This window comes from Aotus nancymaae, unplaced genomic scaffold (genome assembly GCF_030222135.1).
Source record: "Aotus nancymaae isolate 86718 unplaced genomic scaffold, 86718_ANA_hifiasm-v0.15.2.pri h1tg000049l, whole genome shotgun sequence".
Lineage (NCBI taxonomy): Eukaryota > Metazoa > Chordata > Mammalia > Primates > Aotidae > Aotus > Aotus nancymaae.
In genome coordinates this window covers 20,627,231-20,648,165 of record NW_026988463.1, presented here as the reverse complement: position 1 = coordinate 20,648,165, position 20,935 = coordinate 20,627,231, and the positions used below count along the sequence as shown (strand labels likewise).

Sequence of the window (20,935 nt, the reverse complement as noted above, 5' to 3'; positions counted from 1 at the left end):
TCCTGCCTCAGCCTCCCAAGTAGCTGGGACTACAGGTCATGCCACCATACTCAGCTAATTTTTTGTTTGTTTGTTTGTTTTTGTTTTTGTAAAGACAGGGTCTTGCTATGTTGCCAGGGCCTGTCTCCAACTCCTGGTCTCAAGCAATCCTCCCACCTACGCCTCTCAAAGTGCTGGGATTATAGGCATGAGCCACCATGCAGAGCCACATCGTATTTTTATTTGCTAAATCAGTGACACTTCTTCTGGGCCTCAGTTTTCCTATCTGCAAAATGGAAGCAATAGGAGGACTTACCACGTAGGGTTATTATGAAGATTGAGTGTGTAAAGTGTTTTCAGTAGTGGCTGGCACACAGTAAGTGCTCAATAGTGCCAGCTATTATCCCTATCTTTACCAAGGTGAATAATCATCCCTAAAATGAAAGGTCCATGACTGTCTTGTTCTCTACTGAGTCCCCAGTGTCTGGAGCTATGCCTGGCAGAAAGCAGATGTTAATTCAGTAGATATTGAATGAATAAATGAACATGGTTATATACACAGGTAGAGAAGTATCTACTAATCAGGTTAAAGTAGATACATCTCATGAATATCCATTACGGCTAGAGAGAAAGGGGCAGGCATTGCTTCTCTTTCAGTTGCTCTGATTGATGAAAAGGAGAAGAAAAGCAGATGCCATGTGGGGCCAACAGCCGCCTCCAGCTAGTGGGTATCCCGGGACCTGGCAGACAACAAGCTCTCTGAATATACTTGTGATATGAATGTTGGTTGACATTTCCATTTTCATTAAAACATAAGTAAAAATAAAAACAATGGCTGGGCGTGGTGGCTCATGCCTGTAATCCCAGCACTTTGGGAGGCTGAGGCGGGCAAATCATGAGGTCAAGAGATCGAGACCATCCTGGCCAACATAGTGAAACCCTGTCTCTACTAAAATATAAAAATTAGCTGGGCATGGTGGCACGCATCTGTAGTCCCAGCTACTTGGGAGGCTGAGACAGGAGAATTGCTTGATCCCGGGAGGCAGAGGTTGCAGTGAGCCAAGATGGTGCCACTGCACTCCAGCCTGGCGCCTGGTGACAAAGTGAGACTCTGTCTCAAAAAAAAAAAAGAAGACATATATCAGAACTTTATTCATTAATTAATGACATAATGACCTTTTGCTAAACTGAATAATTATTTCTCAATAGTGAAGAAATTGTTATCCGATTTTGTGTGCTATCCACAGTGTGATGGTACAGACACAACATGCCACACTAGGCTTACAGTCAGGAATGTGCTGTATAGTTCAACACAGTCACCACCATGCCCTATTGCCCCTTTAGGCAAATATCCTTTGCCACCTATCAACAAGCTTGTGCTATTGTTTTCATTACAGTAGAGTTAAAACAGGAAAAAATACATTTCTTCCACCCATGGTAGAAAGACTAATCACTATATCCAAATATCCACTCTCTCACTGCTCTTCATCAATGGAACCCTTCAACTTTTAGTGGGGTACATGGCTCCTCTGTAGTAAGATATGACTGTGGAGTGTGGGCCAAGCTAATGCGCACAGAAGGAATTGTGTAACTTGCAAGTCATATTCTCAGAAGAGAAGATGCTCATCTTCATCTTCTTCCCACCCCTCCCCTGGATTGGAGAAGGGATGTGGTGTTTCCACCGCATGGGCAGTAACCCCCTAGGAGATGATAGAGCAAAAAGGTAAAAGGAACCTGGGTCCTTGGAAACCTCATGGAATAGAGCTGCCTTTTCTCTGTTGCTCTCCCACTTAGCTCTATTACATGAGAAAGAAATAAACTAAATTATTTGAGCTGCTGTTATCTAGGGGTTTTTTTTTATAGCAACTCAGCCTATACCCTAATATACCATGTTTCCATCAAGGGTGGGAAAATGAAAGAAAGGCAAAATAGCTTACATCATGTTTCAAGAAAAAGTGGAACCCTTTTCCTTGCAGAATTAAAGACTTCTCTACATTCAGCCCACTTCTCCAACTTACCTGGCCCTTGAGTTTGCAATCCCTGAGCACTGACACAGGAACATACAGATGGGTCTCAGGTACACACCTGTAGGCTGGGGATGGTGAAGGCAACATTCCGGGAATTCAGATAGGCCAGGACTCTGTAGGACAGGTCATCCGTCCACATGTGGGAGCTTCAGTTGAAGACAGATGGGAAAAGGTCACAATGACAAATTCTCCTACAAGCAGTACTGCACTAGCTAAGTACCCAAGGGACACGTGGGAATGGACCAGGGATGTTAGGAACTTTGTGCTTGGAAGTGGGAGGTTTCTCTCTCTCTCTCTTTTTTTACAGGGTCTTGCTCTGCACAATCACGGCAGCCTCGATCTCCCCAGTCCAAGTGATCTTCCTACCTCAGCCACCCAAGCAGCTAGGACCACAAGTGCATGCCACCACACCCAACTAATTTTGTTTATTTTTTGTAGAGATGGGGTCTCACTATGTTGCCCAGGCTCAAACTCCTCTGCTTAAGCAGTCCTCCCAACTCTGCCTCCCAAAGTGCTAGGATTACAGGAGTGAGCCACCGCGCCCAGCCTGAAGTAAAAGATTTCTTAACCAGGCACAGTGATAGGGGAGTTTCCAATTTAAGGAACCTGCCTGGATCCCATTCTCTCAAAGCCAATTCCCAAATTTCTAAGCTGTGTACAATATTCTCATTCCTATAACAATCTACTTAGATTGACTACAGTCCAAACTGATGGAGTTAGAAAGATGTACATTTAAAAAGCATATGTGAGGTATAGCACGAGAGGCTGGAATAGCATAGTTAGGAGTGTGAGCTCCAAACCTGGATTTGAATCTTAGTTCTATCACTTAGCTGTGTGGCCTGAGACAGTTTGCTAAATTTTCTTGTGCCTCAGTTTTCCTTTCTATGAAATATGGCTAACAACTGTGAGATTAAAATTTGTTCACACATGAAAATTGCTTAAAACAGTGCCCAACACACAGTAAATGTTCATGAATAGCCTTTTTTATTTTTCTTTTTATTTATTTGTTTTTTTGAGACAGAGTCTCGCACTGTCACCCAGGCTCAAGTGCAGTGATGTGATCTCAGCTCACTGCAACCGCCGCCTCCCAGATTCAAGCAATTCTCCTGCCTCTACCTCCCAAGTAACTGGGATTACAGGAATGCACCACCAAACCCAGCTAATTTTTGTATTTCAGTAGAGATGGGGTTTTGCCATGTTGGCCAGGCTGGTCTGGAACTCCTGGCCTCAAGCGATCCTCTCACCTTGGCCTCCCAAAGTGCTGGGATTATAGGTATGAGCCACTGATGAAAAGCCTTTTGTAATCTTACTTCTGTTATAAGTAAAGTGATGGATGAATGGATAAATTAATAAATAAATAAAATACTTAGACTGAAAGAATATTTCCAAAAGTATCCATTGGCATTATCTTAGGGAAAGGAGTGGTTATGGGGATCTTTAACATAACTGAGTATCCCTGACACAGGGCCCCAAGACCCCTATTTCTTATCCATCGTAGTACTTATTATATTAGAATTATTCATCAATATTGGCCTTTCCACACTACCTAGCTCCTTGCCCCATGTCCCTGGTATCTGACACACAGGTCTGTATGCGGTTTATAGCGCAACAGTGAAGGGAATGGGCCCTGGAGTCAGGCCGCTGGTTCACATCCCAGTAGTGTGGCCTTGATTCACCCTTCCTGGGCCTCAGTTTCACCATTGTGTGCAATGGGATAACAACAGGACCTACCTTGTGTGGCACTTGTGAAGATTAGACATGTTTCTATGCACCAAGCACTTAGTAGAATACCCACTACATAGAAAGCACTTATTAAATTCAGCTCTTAGGCCTGGTGCGGTGGCTCACGTCTGTAATCAAAGCACTATGGGAGGCCAAGGCAGGCGGATCACCTGAGGTCAGGAGTTCGAGACCAGCCTGGCCAACATGGTGAAACCCCATCTCTACTAAAAATACAAAACTAGCCAACGGGCTAATTAGTGATGACAGATGCCTGTAATCACAGCTACTCAGGAGGCTGAGGCAGGAAAATTGCCTGAACCCCAGAGGCGGAGGTTGCAGTGCTCCAAGGTTGTAGCTTCACTGCACTCCAGCCTGGGAAACAAGAGTGAAACTCCACCTCCAAAAAAAAAAAAAAAATTCAGCTCTTACGCTAGAGTGAAAAGGAATGAATGTCTGTGGAGCAAGGGTGTTGACTTTTAAAACACTGTGCATTGATTGACATTTTTTGTAATGAGCACATATTACTTTTTACAATTAAGAGACTTCCATTAATAATTTTTATTAAAAATCTATCCCATCCTTTCCCCTCTCCTCTAGGGCAGGTTACCTTTGAAACTGTATGAGATCCAGCAGTGCTACAATGGGAATAAAATGAAAAGAGATCTTTAAAAGGAATCATTCCAGAGAGATCACAGCCGCATTCTGTTTGAAATTCGTAGAAGAAGCAAGTGGAGACCAAGGGGGCACATTACCATTCAGATAGCTTCCATCTATTATTTCTTCCTAAAAGGCAAAGAGATAACATCAAGTATAATATCCAAAAGTTGGCAATTCCAGTAGAGGGGATTCTGATTAAAAGAAAATAGAACACTCACCGCCATTTTTTGCAATAACGGATGTAAATCTGTAAGAAAGCCATTGAATGTATAACTAGAATTGAACTGTATGACCTTCAAAACTACAAATATAGGTTAGTGGAAAAGCCCGAGAAAGCCACTCATGAAGGAATTTTTTAGTAAATTTTAATTATAACTGTCCACCATGAGAAAACCACGGTTTGAAAAATGCTCTTAGAATAATCCTGAAAATCACACATACACACACACACACACACACACACACACACACACACACCAAAACAACTTACGGCATCATGTGCCTAATTGATCTATTCCACCACATTCCTTAAACTGTGTGGAAACCACAAAGGGTGATTCTTTCCTCAGGACTTACCCTGCCTGGAATTTGGAAGTGTGTAACTCGACACTCCATGGCTCAGAAAAAGGAATAGGAAAAGGGAGTATGTCGTAGGTTCCTGAGACATTCTCCTGCAGTTAATTTAAGCATAGAAGTGATTCAGGTTTTTTAAATATATATATAAATATATATAGGGACATTCAGAAGACAAAAGGAAAAACCAAGTAGACCCAGAATCCCTTGAAGTCTTTTTAAAAAATAATTTTAAAACTTACTACTTTGCTTTATTTAAGCCCCAATTCTAGTCTAAGACATTATCATCTCTCTCCTTGGTGACTACAATGGCCTGTGTATCTTACCACTACCCCTGACTCCTCTCAATCCAACAAAAAGGCATAGTCAAAAGTATACTTTGGGCCGAGCATGGTGGGTTACATCTGTGATCCCAGCACTTTGGGAGGCCAAGGCAGGTGGATCACTTCAGGTCAGGAGTTCAAGACCAGCCTGGCCAGCACAGTGAAACCCCATCTCTACTAAAAATACACAATTAACTGGGTGTGGTGGTTCATGTCTGTAGTCCCAGCTACTGAGGAGGCTGAGATGGGAAAATTGCCTGAATCCATGAGGTAGAGGTTACAGTGAGCCAAGATTTCGCCACTGCACTCCAGCCTGGGCTACAGAGCAAGACTCTGCCTAAAAAAAAAAAAAAGTATAGACTCTATTATATCTGCCAGAAATTTATATCCAGAATATAAAAATAACTCTTATAATTCAATTAGAAGATATATAATCCAAGTGAAAAATGTGAAAAAGATATGAAATTAAACTTCATAAAAACAGATGTATAAATGGCCAATAAGCACACAAACAGTTATCACAACATTAGCTAACAAGAACTTACAACTTAAACCCACAACGAGACCACTACAAAGTCACTAGAATGGCTAAATATTTAAAAGATGGACTATATCAAATGCTGGTGATGATATGGAACAATGGAAATTCTCACACATTGTTGATACAACTGCTTGGGAAAACTGACAGTGTCCTACAGAGTTAAATATAAATACCCTATGATCAAGAAATGTCGCTCCTAGGTATTTAACCAAGAGAAATAAAAACATGTCTACACAAATATTTGTATAGCTTTTTCATAGTAGCCAGATATTGGAAACAATCACATATCCAAAAACAGGTAAAAAGTTAAACCTGGTATCTCCAGTCAATGGGATACCATTCAGTAATAATAATAGAAATTAGTTATAATTTTCTTCCTGCTATGACTGAGTAATTGGCAATGGGTAAACCTTCCTGCCTTAAACAATTAGAAAGCTGGCCAAAATATGTGGACACAAAGGTTTTTCAGACATTGGGCAGCAGGTAGCACAAGACTGAGATCCCTGAACAAGGAAAGCAAACAAGCTGAGCTCTATAATTGTTCCTGCTCACACTGTCTGGAGTTTCCAGCCCATAGCCCAAGGAGGGAGAATCCAAACAGAGCTTAGAGGTCTCACTGAGCAGAAAAGACAGAGTGGAACTTCAGGGAGATCAAGGCAGCTAGAATCCATAGGAAGAATACCTGGAGAGGAGGAAGTTGCACAGAGAGAAAGTTCTGGAGATCTGAAGAGGGTCTTTTGAGTCTTTGGCTGAATATTGATCTACCTATGCTCGTAAGAAACCACCTCAGGCTGGAGAATGAACCACCAGTAGGCGGAACAACCCTTGGACCTCACACCGGAACGAGAATACCTCCTACAAGCTGCAATGGAAAAATCTCCAAATACATTGGGCATCAGGGACAATCATCAAAGAATAATTGCCTCCATTGTTGAGAAATGTTGAGTGTATGATTGCTGAGAAATGCTGAGTGTATGATAAAATATATTGTTTGCTAAGAAGAACGATGGCAAGGAAAACCTAGCTGCATCCCCCTGCAAGTGGAAAACTACTTGGGGCATTCTAAAGTGGCAAGACAGTATATGTATATCATACACCAGTTAAAACAGTTCTTTAAGCACGGGATACGTGACCCTGCCCCCGTGGCTCCCTCATGGAGAATACTTTCTGGTTTGTCCTGATCAGTGGTAAGCAGGCACCAGCTGCCCACCTAGTTTATCTTGGTTCTAAGAGAAAACACAGGACATCTGCTGTTAATAATAATCACCTGTTCAGAGACACTACGTGGATCAGAGTCTGCTCGAGGCCCTCATCCTGGAATGCTGTCAGTTCCTTGAGGCTCTCAGCTCAGAAGACTGTTGGCCCCCCCAGATGGTCCTACTTTGCTGTTCTATCTGGGTCTCTGCTTCTTAATGACTTCAGTGCCACCTGGCCAACGTGGCAAAACCTCATCTCTACTAAAAATACAAAAATTAGGTGAGCGTAGTAGTGCATACCTGTAATCTGAGCTACTTGGGAGGCTGAGGCAGGAGAATTGCTTCCACCTGGGAGGCAGGGGTTGCAGTGAGCCGAGATTGCACCACTGCACTCCAGCCTGAGTGTCAGAGTGAGATTCCATCTAAAAAAAAAAATTGACATATAATAATTGTACATATTTATGGGGTACATAATGATGTTTTGATGTGTATAATGTATAGTGATCAGATCAGGGTAATTAGCACGTCCACCATCTCAAACATTTCTCATTTCTTCCTGTTCAATATCCTCCTTGTAGTTATTTGAAACTGTATGTTATTGTTAACTATTGTCATCCTACAGTGGTAAGGAATACTGTAACTAAATTTAAAGAAATTGTGTGGCTGGGCATAGTGGCTCATGCCTGTAATTCTAGCACTTTGGGAGGCTGAGGTGACAGGATTGCTTGAGGCCAGGAGTTTGAGACCAGCCTGGGAAACATAGCAAGAACCCATGTCTATAAAAACTAAAAAATTAGCTGGGTGTGGTATTGCATGCCTGTAGTCTCAGCTTCTTGGGAGGCTGAGGCCAGAGGATCGCTTGAGCCCAGGAGTTCAAGGCTGCAGTGAACCATGGGGAACTGAGTCTCTCTGTCACCCAGGTTGGAGTGCAGTGGCTCGATCTTGGCTTACTGCAACCCCTGCCTCCCAGGAACAAGCAATTCTCCTGCCTCAGCCTCCCGAGTAGCTCAGATTACAGGTATGCACCATTACGCTCACCTAATTTTTGTATTTTTAGTAGAGATGAGGTTTTGCCATGTTGGCCAGGCTGGTCTCGAACTCCTGACCTCAGGTGATCCACCTGCTTTGGCCTTCCAAAGTGCTGGGATTACAGGTGTGAGCAACCACACCTGGCCTATATGTCAATCTTTAAAATAAATAATAAATTTTTAAGCACCCAAAGGGAAAAAACACATATTATGTGCATAGGAAAAGGAATACACTACTGATATAGGCAACACCAATGAAACTCGGAAACATTATGCTGATGCTGAGCAAAAGAAGCCAGTCACAAAAGACCACATGATTCCATTTCTGGGAAACTCTAGGTTATGTAGAATAATCTTCAGTGTCAGAAAACAAATCAGGAATGGTCTGGGTCATTATTAGAGTGCAATAGGAAAAGTGTATTGCAACAGGGCACAAGGGAACTTCTTGGGGTGATGGAAAATTTTTTTTCTAGAGATGGGATCTCACTATATTGCCCAGACTGGTCTCAAACTCCTGGTTTCAGGTGATCCTCCTACCTCAGCTTTCCAAAGTGCTGGGATTACAGGTGGATCCCATTGCTCTCAGCCCCCATTTACTGTGTCTTGATTGTGGTGATTGTCACACAGATGCATATATGTATCAGCTCTCACTGAACTGTCCACTTAGTGCATTGTATTGCATGTAAATTTATACCTCACAGAAGTCAATATCAAACAGAAATAGAAAAGCATGGGCTGTGGAGCCAGTCACCTGGTCTGAATCGCTCTCCACCACCCACCACTTACTAGCTATGAGATGTTGGACAAATTTCTTCTTTTTTTTTTTTTTTGAGACGGAGTCTTTCTCTCTTGCCTAGGCTGGAGTGCAGTGGTACAATCTCAGTTCACTGCAACCTTTGCTTCCCAGTTTCCTGCCTCAGCCTCCTGAGTAACTGGGATTACAGGTACCCACAACCACACCTGGATAATTTTTGTATTTTTAGTAGAGACGAGGTTCCACCACGTTGGCCAGGCTGGTCTCAAACTCCTGACCTCAAGTGATCCACCCACTTTGGCCTCCCAAAGTGCTGAGATTACAGGTGTGAGCCATTGTGCAGGGCCTTGGACAAGTTTCTTAATCTCTCTGCACTCTAATTTTCTCATCTGTAAAATGAGATTAATGATAGTACCAGCATCATTGTGTTGTATGAGGGTAAAATGAGTTGTTAATAGTGAATCACTTTGAAGAGGGCTTGATACAAAGTCAGCTCTGTATATGAGTTTATTCAATAAGCAAATAAACCAGATTGCTGTTTTCAAACAGATGCTGTTTTGAAAAACACCATCTCAATAAACTCATGTCACCCTCCTCCTCTCCCCATTACCCTCAAGACAAAGCCAAAAGCTGTTTCAGTGCCTTTATCACCCACCTCTTTGCCCCTCATTCCCCAAGTTTCCTGCTCGGGCCATCTGTCTGTCCCTCCAAGGTGCCATCCTCCCCAAATCAAGACCTTCTCACAGGCTGTTCCTCAGCCCAGAGGATTCTTCCCCTCCCTCTTTGCCCGGCTAAGATCAACTCATTGTAAATCTCAAGTCTTCAGTGAAGCCTTCCCTGAATTCTTTGACCAGGCCAAAGCAATTAGCCAGAAGAAAAGGCCAATACTTCTCTTTTATAGCACCAAGCACAGCTATAATACATATTTATGTTTGTGTAATTATTTCATGCTTTCATTCTTCAAATATTTGTTGAATACCGCTGTGAGCCAGGCATTATTCTATGCTCTGAGAATACAGCAGTTTACAAAACTAACTCCCTGCTGGTGCATGGAATGAGTCAGGCAGAAAATAAATAGATAATCAAATAAGTATTTTATGTCAGGGAGCAGTGAGTGCTATGGAGAAAAATAAAACAGAGTAGGAAAAAGGAACCAGTGAAGGAGCAGGTACTATTGTAGACAGTGTGGTCAGGGAAGACCTGAGGAGGTGACATTTAAGCAGAGACCTCAGGGAGTGAAGGAACAAATCATGGGAATATCTGGAGAAAGAAAGTTCCAGAAAGAAAAATACAATCACAGTGCAAAGGCTTTTTCAGTAAATTTGAAGAGGATGTAACAGTAGGACATGGGGTTGGAAGGCTATCAGGGCCAGAGTAAGCAGGGTCTTTCAGGCCATCATGAGCCCTCTGACTTTTACTTGGAGGGAGGTGGGAGCCACTGAAGGGATATTAGCCAGGATGGAATGATCTGACTTGTTGTTGTTTTGTTTTTGTTTTTTTGTTTTTGAAACAGAGTCTCATTCTGTCGCCTAGGCTGGAGTGCAGTGGTACAATCTCAGCTCACTGCAACCTCCGCCTCCCAGATTCAAGCAATTCTCCTGCCTCAGCCTCCCAAGTAGCTGGGATCATAGGTGTCCACCACCACACCCAGCTAAGTTTTGTATTTTTAGTAGAGATGGGGTTTTACCATGTTGGCCAGGCTGGTCTTAAACTCCTGACCTCAAGTGATTCACCCACCTCGACCTCCCAAAGCGTGAGTCACTGTGCCTGGCGCCGATGTTTATTTTAACTAGATCAGGCACATTGATCAAAGTGTTGAGAATAACCTGGAGTGGAACAATGGCTGTAGCAGGCAGACCAAGCTAGGAAAGAGATGGCAATAACCTGGTCATTGACAGCAGTGAAGGTGGTGAGAAGTGGTTGGATTCTAGAGTTATTTGGAAGGTAGAACCAAAAGATCAAATGTAGAGAATGAAAGAAATAGACGAGTCAAAGACAACTCCAAAGATTTGGCCTGAGCATGTAGAGAGGGAAATATGAAAACCGTAGGAGTTCTGCGTTTAGGGGAGAATTCCTGGAGCTCAGTTTTGGACATACTAAGCTTGAGAGGCCTTTTAGAGTGCAGATAGCACAGCAAGTAGGCAGTCTGATGTTTGAGCCTGTAGGTTAGGGGAGAGGTGCAGCCAGAAGCAGCTATCTAGATAGAGATAGTCAGTGGGTTTTGTTTCTTTGTTTTTGTTTTTGTTTGGGGTTTTTTTGGGAGGGACGGGGGGTTGAGACAGAATCTTGTTCTTTTGCTCTGTTGCTCAGGCTGGAGTGCAGTGGCATGATCTCAACTCACTGCAACCTCCGCCTCTCAAGTTCAAGTGATTCTTATGCCTCAGCATCCCGAGTAGCTGAAATTACAGGTGTGTGCCACCATGCCCAGCTAATTTTTGTATTTTTGGTAGAGATGGGGTTTCACCATGTTGGCCAGGCTGGTCTCGAACTCCTGACCTCAAGTGATCTGCCCGCCTCCAGCTCCCAAAGTGCTGAGATTACAGGCATGAACCATCATGCCTGGCCCCAGATAGTCAGTATGTGTTTAAACCCTGAATGACATCACCAAGAAAGTAAGTTTACAGAGAAATTAGATGAGTTTTAAGGACTGAGACCCAGGGCACCCCCATTGCCAAGACGTTGAGTGGTCTAGGTACAGCCAGAGAAACCAAGACTGTGGAAAACTCCCCAAAACAACCAACCTAGTTTCTTTAGCCAATATACTACAGAGAGAGCAAAAGAGAACCTATGGACTCAAAAACAACTTGAAAGATAAATCACTTGTTGAATCTAGACTTTATTTGGATCCTGATTCAAACACACCATGGCCAGGCACGGTGGCTCATACCTGTAATCCCAGCACTTTGGGAGGCCGAGGCGGGCAGATCACACGAAGTGAGGAGTTTGAGACTAGCCTGGCCAACATGGTGAAACCCTGTCTCTACTAAAAATACAAAAAATTAGCCAGGTGTAGTGGCACATGCTTTTATTCCCAGCTACTCAGGAGGCTGAGGCAGGAGAATCACTTGAAGCTGGGAGGCAGAGGTTGCAGTGACCCAAGATCATACCATTGTACTCCAGCCTGGGCAACAAGAGTGAAACTGCGTCTCAAAAAAAAAAAGAAAAGAAAAGAAAAGAAAAGAAACAAACCAAACCACACTATAAGATAAAATAAAAAATTAGGCCAGGCACAGTGGCTCACACCTGTAATCCCAGTGCTTTAGGCAAGGCAGGAGTATTGTTTGAGGCCAGGAGTTTGAGACCAGCCTGGGCAACATAACATGACTCTATCTCTATAAAAAAAAAAATTAAAAATTAGCCTGGAGTGGTGGTGCACACCTGTAGTCCCAGCTTCTCTGGAGGTTGAGATAGGAGGATCTCTTGAGCTCCGGAATTCGAGGCTACAGTGAGCTACGATCATACCTCAGTACTCCAACCTGAGAGACAAAACAAGATCCTGTCTCAAAAAAAACCCCAAAAATTATGAGACAATTGGGAAAATTTGAAATCCCAATTGAATATTTGAAGATTTTAAAGAATTATTGCTCATAGTTTTAAGTTTGATAATGGAACTGTGGTTATATTTTTTAAGGAGTCCTTACTGTTTCAAGGAAAGGTTGGTAAAGCACCACCCACAGGCCAAATTGAAATGGCCACCTGATTTTGTGTGACTCATGAGCTTAAAATGATTTTTAGGTTGTTTAGTTTTTTAAAAACCAAAAGAATAGTGTTTATTGACATATGAAAATTTCTTATGTGAAATTTAAATTTCAGTGTCCATAAATAAAGTTTTATTGGCACGTGTCCATGCCCATTCACTGGCCTATTGTCTATGGCAGCTTCCTGCTACCATGGCAGAGCTGAGTACTTTGGACAGGGACCATGTGGCCTCCAAAGCCCAAAATATGTATTCCCTGTTCCCTTACTGAAAAAACTTGCAGCTCCTCTTTTGTGTATTTATTTAATGTTTGTTATTTTTTAGAGACAGAGTCTCTCTCTGTTACCAGCACTGGAGTGCAAGGGCCCAATCATGGCTCACTGCAGCCTCGACCTCCTGGGTTCATGTGATCCTCTCACCTCAGCCTCCTAAGTAGCTGGAACCACAGGCACATGCCACCACCCCTAGCTAACTTCTTTTAAAAATTTTTTGTGGAAACAAAGTCTTACTATGTTGCTCAGGGTGGTTTCAAACTCCTGGTTTCAAGTGATCCTTCTACCTCACCCTCCCAAAGTGCTGAAATTACAGGTGTGAGCCACGACGCCCAGCTTCCAATCCCTGTTTTGAAGCTACATCCTTACATATTTACAGAAGAAATGATGTGATGTTTGGGATTCCCTCCAAAATAATGCTGGAGGGGGGAACTGGGTGGGAAGTGGAGGCAAAGATGAAACAAGGTTGGCTATGAGTTGACTATCGTTGAAGCTGAGTGCTGGGGACATGGATGTTCATTTTATTCTTATGTCTACTTTTGTATGTGTTTGAAATTTTCCACATAACAGTTTCTAAAAAGGAAAAGGAAAACAAAAGAGATTGTGCGTTTTTAACAAAAGAAGTTAGACAGAGGAGGAGGAACTAAGGAGAGGGCCTGAGAGGAGAAGCCAGAGGGCCAGGAGAGAAACCAGGTGAGTATGGTGTCCTTGAGGTCAAGTGGAGAAGGAGTAGGGTCATTAAAAGCTGCCAGAGGGTCAAGTCCAATGAGGACCGGGAACTGCACTTTGCTTCAACTGGCTCTCAAGTGGCCCACACCCCAATTATGTGACACCACCCTCTTCCATGATTTGTTTTTCACTTGTTTTTGTTTTTGTTTTTTTGAGACGGGCTCTCACTCTTTTGCCTAGCCTGGAGTGCAGTGGCGCAGTCCCGGCTCACTGCACCCTCCACTTCCTGAGCTCAAGCAATTTTCCCACCGCAGCCTCCTAAATAGCTGCATCTACAGGTGGGCACCATCATGCTTGAATAATTTTTGTATTTTTTGTAGAGATGGGGTTTTGACATGTTGCCCAGGCTGGTCTGGGCAACTTGAACTCCTGGGCTTACGCAGTCCATCCACCTCACTTTCACAAAGTGCTGCTACTACAGGCATGAGCCACCGTGCCCAACTGGTATTTTTTTAAATGCTTTTTTTTTTTTTAAGAGATAGGAACTGGCTATGTTGCCCTAGCTGGCCTTAAGCTCCTGGCCTCAAGTGATCCTCCCACCTTAGCCTCCAGGCTCACTGGGATTACAGGCACAAACATTGTGCCTAGCCTCTTTCAGTATTAACAGGAACTTTCCGTATTAAAGGAAATACATAATATTTCCTTTAAAATGGAAACATTATGTGTTCAGGAGACACTCATGGTCTCCTGAAATTATTTATAGGCATCCCGGCATTCTTTAATGCAGATTTTCTTCGTATTGTCTGACTTGTTATGCAAATGGATTATTTTTCCCCCAAAGGGACCTCCACAACGAGCTTTGAAAACAATTATGCTCATTTTACTGCCCAGGACAAAAACAGTAAAACTTTTGAAGTCCCCAGACACCAAAAGCCATGCATTCTAACAGGTTTTGAGCGAATCTGATCCCAAAGCACTTTGTAGGCACGTTGGCCCACCGTCACCACTCTGTAACTGGAATGCTCAACTCCAGTAAGAAGTCTTCCTGGTTTGGGTCTTTTGGGGCTTTGAGGACCCTTTGGCACTTTTTTCTCCCTTCCCTTTGGGCAGCTGCCCTGGGGCATTGGCCCCATTCACAATTCTTCAGTTTCCCAGACAATGCAGCTTCTTGTGCTCTTTGCTCGGGCCTCTCTATTAACCCTACGAAGAGGTTTAAGGTTACTGAAACAGACGCCTTGCTTTCTGCTCTTCATAATGTCCTTGTTCCAGCCAGAAACTGCAGCCCATCAGGATTTGGTTTTCATTAAAGGCCCTTTGAGTCACTCTGTTTTTAGCAGATGGGTCAAAAGGACTGAAAGGATGGGGCAGGGCGATGGTGATTTGGGGTTCGATAGCTTTCTCTATGGGCCATACCCCTTCCCCACTGAATGATTCCACCCCACCCCTGGCTGCAGACTGGAGGAAATCAGTCAGGCAAGGATCCCTGCAGTGAAAACTACTCGAAAACAGCATCAATAATCATAAACCTGAAATGAAGATGGTTTCCAGAGAAACTGTGAAAGTGCATTGTGATCAAATCTCCCGTTTGTCCAGGACCAAGAGGTTTCCCAAGATTCGAAACTTTCTGTTTTAAAACCAGAAAGTCATGGGCAAACCGGGAGGAGTTGGTCAACCCACGGATCAGTCACTTCATCTTCTGTGAAACTTGCAAAGATGCTAGGAGGTTCCCCTCCTGCTGGGACACCCCAGCCCAGACACAAACCATTAATTCACAATTACATGGAGTTTCACTGTCTGCAAGGCTGTTCCATTTAAGCTCTGTGTCATAAACACATAACTCCAGGCATACCGACACTGGCTGGGAGATTTTTCACCAATAATAATAATAAAAAAAAGCCATTTCATGACTATTAATGCATAATAGGAAAGTGTGTCTGGCTTGTAGAATACCAGCCTGATTACAAATGCCTGGGGTAGGAATAGCCCAGCTCACAATGGTTGTAGAAGTCCAGTGAGGCTAGGCTTGGTGGCTCATGCCTGTAACCCCAACACTTTGGGAGGCCAAGGCAGGAGGATCACTTGAGTCCAGAAGTTCAAGACCAGCCTGAGCAACATAGGGAGACTCCATTTCTACAAATAATTTAAAAATTAGTCGGGTGTGGTGGTGCATGCTTGTAGTCCTAGCTACTCGGGAGGCTGAGGCAGAAGAATTGCCTGAACCTGGGAGGTTGAGGCCACAGTGAGCTGTGATCACATGTCACTGCACTCTAGCCTGGGCAACAGAGCAAAACCCTGGCTGAAAAAAAAAAAAAAGAAGACGTCGAGGGATGGGCACTTGGTGGACTAGAGATGACCAGGCTTGCTTTAGGCTCAGCTATTCCCTTCTCTCCTAAGTCTCCTGAGAACAAATGGCTTTGGATTCAATGAGGAAAAGAAGGAAAGAGAGGAAGAAATTGGTCTCACTGAGCATCCTCTAGGAGCCCGCCATCACACCAAACCCTCCCTGTCATTTACTCTTTTCACCAGCCTTGAAGGTTTACTGTGCTGTTTCACAGATGAGTTCAGTGGACATAAACGATCACATAGCAAGCAAATGGCAGAAAGGGTGTTGTGATGCAGGGCTGCTGGGCTCCCTAGTAACCCTAATCTCAGCAGCCATTTAATGAGAGAGAACTAAGCACATGCCCCTCTAACATACATTGTCTCGCTTAATTCTTGCAGAATCTTTGAGGCAAGCATTACCATTATCTCTACTTTATAGATCAGCAAATGGGTTCTAAGAGGTCAAGTGACCTGCCTAAGATCACACAGCAATGCATGCACAGCCGGCAAACCCAGAGCTAAATGATTCCAATGCTTACTGGCTTTGCTCTCCAGCCTCAGCTCAGCAGCCCTAAACCTAAAACTCCAGGTGGCAGGTGCCACCCCAGGGATAAGACCCCAGCTTTAATCTGAACCAAGCCTTAACCAGCTGTGTGCTATTGGGCAAATTCCTTAACCTCTCTAGGCTTGCATTTCCTCCTCTGCCTAATAGGCATGGCACTCATACCTCCTTTGCAAAAAAAACTATCAACTTTATTTATTTACGTATGAGACGGAGTCTTGCTCTGTTGCCCAGACTGGAGAGCAGTGGCACAATCTCAGCTCAACTGCAACCTCTGCCTCCTGGGTTCAAGCGATTCTCCTGCCTCAGCCTCCTGAGTAGCTGGGATTACAGGTGCCCACCAGCACGCCTGGCTAATCTTTGTATTTTTAGTAGAAATAGAGTTTCACCATGTTGGCCAGGCTGGTCTAGAACTCCTGGCCTCAAGTGATTTGCCTGCCTTAACTTCTCAAAGTGCTGGGATGACAGTTGTGAGCCCTGCCTTTACTTGCATTTTTCCATTTCTTCCTCAAAACTGTCATGAGGTAGGTATTACTTTATACACAAAATACATAAAGAACTAAGCCCAGCACTGGCACATATAAGAATGCAATGAATCGTTACTATTGTTATTATTGATGCTATTGTTTTTGCTGCTGCTATATTATTATAACAAATAATAATTGCGATAGTTATTGTAATAGTTGTCATCGCTGTTATTATTACTAAGTAGTTTTGGATCCCTTTTCTCGAAGTTTCATCACCCCCACAAGTGCCCTCCACTGCACCCACACTTTGCCCACCCCCTTTCTCTCGGCCCGCCCCCAACCCCATCCATGCACGCCTCTCCCTTCCCTAAGGAGACCCAGCGGCGAGCGCCCACCCGCGCCCCCAGCGCTTTGTCCCGCGAGTCCTCCACCCAGGCCCCCCGAATGCTCCTCACCTGCGGAGCCCGGCTGGGCCGCACTGAGTACCCCGGCTGGCGGGTGGCGCAGGGCGGGACCGCGGGGCTCACCCAGGGCGCGAGCAGGCAATGGAGCGGCGGGGCGGCGCCAGCCTGCAGCTCCGAGACCTCCTCTCTGCAGCGGCCCAGGTGGGAACCCCGCCAGGGGAGCGGCGGAGGTCACAGTCCCCGCCTGGAGCTTCCTATCTGGACCCGAAGCATGCAAGACGCACACAGGCCTGCTCCCCAGCCACTCTTCGGGGTGGCAGCGAGGTAGCGAGGAGGGGGAGCGCTAGAGAGCTATCCACCAATTACTACGTGGCGACTTTATTTAGATCTGAATTCAACCCGTTAAAGAAGTTATAAACCGCCATGATGGCTCACTCCTGCAATCCCAGCGCTTTCCGCAGGTCAAGGCGGGCGGATCTCTTGAGACCAGGAGTTCGAGACCAGCTTGGCCAACAGGGCGAAACCCCATCTCTAGTAAAAACACAGATTAGCCAGGCGCAGTGGCAGGGGCCTGTAGTCCCAGCTACTCAGGAGGCTGAGGCAGAAGAATCGCTTGAACCAGGAAGGTCGAGGCTGCAGTCAGTCAAGATCACCACTGCACTCCAGCCTGCCTGACAGAGACGGACTCCGTCTCAAAAAAAGAAAAAAGAAAAAAAGAAATTGTAAGAAACTTGGAGCAATGTGGTCGCTGGATATATTTATTGGCTGGGTTTCTTTCTTTCTTTATTCCTTTTTTCTTTTTTGAAACAGCATCTTGCTGTGTCATCCAGGTTGGAGTGCAATGGCGCGATCTTGGCTCACTGCAACCGCTGCCCCTGGATTCAAGCAATTCTCCTGTCTCAGCCTCTCAAGTAGCTAGGATTACAGGCGCCCACCACCACAGCCCGATAATTTTTTGTATTTTGTATTTTTTGCCATGTTGGCTAGGCTGGTCTCAAACTCCTGACCTCAGGTGATCCGCCTGCCTCAGCCTTCCAAAATACTGGGATTACAGCCATGAGCCACCACGGCAGGCCAGGTTTCTTAATGAATAATTGTAATGTGGCTATCTTTTCAGAGTCGTTATCTTTTACACATACATATTTACAAAACTGAAATGATACATCTGAGATTTGCTTGGCAAAAGTGGAACCAAGAAATTGTGAGGAGTGATGAAACAAGATTGGCCACGTGTTGATAACTGCTGAGGCTGGGTGGGAAGGGTTTATTACTATCTTTCTTTTTTATGTATTTGGAATTTTCCACAATAAAAATAATTAATAGTATGATCTATAATAGATGCATACATACACAGAGTGGTAGAAAAAAATTCATTCTAAATGCCCACCAATAAGGAAATGGTTAAATAAATGAATACATAAACTCTGTGGATTACACAGTCATTAAATTGTTCTTAACAAAGACCACATGATTAGCACAAGGAAATAATTTTACATACAAAACAAAAAAAAAAGCCAAATGTTAAGAAATACATCTTTGTGAACTTTAATTAAAACTGGAAGCCAGGGGCTGAGTGCAGTGGCTCATGCATGTAATCCCAGCACTTAGGGAAGCCAAGTGGGGATGGATCACTTTAGGTCAGGAGTTTTGAGACCAGCCTGGCCAACATGGTGAAACGTCGTCTCTACTAATAGTACAAAAATTAGCCAGGTGTGGTGGCGGGCGCCTGTAATCCCAGTTACTTGGGAGGCTAAGGCAGGAGAAATGCTTGAGCTAGGGAGGCAGAGATTGCAGTGAGCTGAGATTGTACCATTGCCCTCCAGCCTGGACGACAGAGCAAGACTCTGTTTCAAAAACAAAACAAAACAAAACAAACTAGAATGCAAGGCCAGGTGCAGTGGCTCAGGCCTGTTATTCTTACACTTTGGGAGGCCGAGGTGGGTGGATCACTTGAGGTCAGGAGTTCAAGACCAGCCTGGCCAACACAGTGAAACCCCATCTCTACTAAAAATACAAAATGACCTTACATGGTGGCACATGCCTGTAATACCAGCTACTTAGGAGGCTGAGGCAGGATAATCACTTGAACCCGGAAGGCAGAGGTTGCAGTGAGCCAAGATTGCACCACTGCACTCCAGTCTAGGCAACAGAGTGAGACTCTGTCTCAAATAAAAAAAAAAATCTGGAAGGCGATGCATTAAAATATTAGCTTTGCATAATAGGATTATGCATAACTGTTTTTCATCTTTCCTAATAAAAATATAATTGTGGACTCAAGAGGTCTCCTTATAATCCTTCACATTTAATGAAACACATCTAATACCTATAATATTTCAAAGTAATTATTGAAATGCCCAATGCTAACATTAGTTTGTCAGTGGCAAAATTAAAATATTATCTTCAGACATGGCCAACTGTAGCATTCTGCTGCCCACTGGATAGTAATTTATATAATGCTAATGTCCAGCATCCTCAAAAACATCCTTTCATCCCCAGGGTCTCTGTTTAATCCTTTAAATAAAAAGCTTAACCTCAAGCTTTAAATGACAGGAATGGCTTCCATCCTCTATCGATTTTTTATTTAGAATGTAAGTGTCTAGGAGTCACACATGATTCATCTTGGAAAAATAAAAGTACCTTTTCATTTTTACATATTTTAGTGTTTAAACATTTATAAATGTGTGTGTACATACATGCACAGAAAAAAAGTCTGGAAGGCATACACCAAATTGTCAGTAGTGGTTCTCTCAAGGTTATGGGGTAAGTAAAGTTAATTTTAATTTTCTACTTTTTCTGCAATGAACGTGGACATGGTTTGGCTTTGTGTTCCCACCCAAACCTCCTGTGGAATTGTAATCCCCAGTGTTGGAGGAGGGGCCTGCTGGGAGGTGATTGGATCATGGTGCCGACTTCCCCCGCAAGGCTGCTTTCGTGATGGTGAGTGAGTGCTCAGTTGTTTAAGTGTGTGGTACCTTCTCCTTGGCTCTCTCTTCCTCCTATTTCCGCCACGTAAGACATGCTGGCTTCCCCTTTGCTTTCCGCCATGATTGTGTTTCCTGAGGCATCCCCAGAAGCAGAAGCCTATACAACCTGCAGAACCGTGAGCCAATTAAACCTCTTTTCTTTATAAATTACCCCAGTCTCAAGCATGTCTTTATAGCAGTGCAAGAAAAGACTAATACAAAGGTGTTACTTATAATGCAAAAACCAGTAGGGCTTTACAGTCAGTCATAGCCATCCTATAAATAACAAAAACAAGATGGAGGCTGGGTGTGGTGGCTCACACCTATAATCCCAGCAAAGGTTGGTGGATCACCTGAGGTCAGGAGTCTGAGACCAGCCTGACCAACACAGCGAAACTCCATGTCTACTAAAAATACAAAAATTAGCAGGGCATAATGGCACATGCCTGTAATCCCAGCTATTCCAGAGGCTGAGACAGGAGAATCACCTGAACCCGAGAGGTGGAGGTTGTAGTGAGCTGAGATGATGTCACTGCACTCCAGCCTGTGCGACAGAGGAAGACTCTATCTCAAAAAAAGAAAAAAAAAAAAAAATTACCAATGTATTCACTTGAATGCTGGCTTTTGAAAAAGTGTTGAGAGTTCACAGTCGTTTAAAACCAACATTCTGTGTTGAATCCTAAACAGGATATGAGAAAATAGCATTTGGGCATTCTATCTGTTCTTATTTTCCAGAACTTAGGAAGTGCAGGTATATAAAACATCCCAATTTACATGGT

The 20,935-nt window shown here is 43.9% G+C and overlaps 1 protein-coding gene across 3 annotated transcripts in view; it reads right to left on the bottom strand.

Moving 5' to 3' along the window:
- Positions 1-20,935, bottom strand: part of OTOA (otoancorin) — a 97,059-nt gene that overhangs the window by 75,080 nt on the left and 1,044 nt on the right. The window contains exons 1-6 of one of the 3 annotated variants that reach the window (XR_010337373.1): positions 20,166-20,597; positions 4,962-5,056; positions 4,604-4,632; positions 4,481-4,511; positions 4,336-4,363; positions 2,065-2,152 (exon numbers count right to left, since the gene is read on the bottom strand). Coding sequence is in view for 2 of the 3 variants with exons in the window: in XM_064362566.1 (XP_064218636.1) it covers positions 2,065-2,152; positions 4,336-4,363; positions 4,481-4,511; positions 4,604-4,632; positions 4,962-5,052 (267 nt within the window). In the remaining variant the exon portion in view is untranslated. Of the gene's footprint in view, positions 1-2,064; positions 2,153-4,335; positions 4,364-4,480; positions 4,512-4,603; positions 4,633-4,961; positions 5,057-17,244; positions 17,512-20,165; positions 20,598-20,935 lie in introns of those variants that run through there. The other 2 variants (XM_064362566.1, XM_021672299.2) reach the window with 2 other exon arrangements.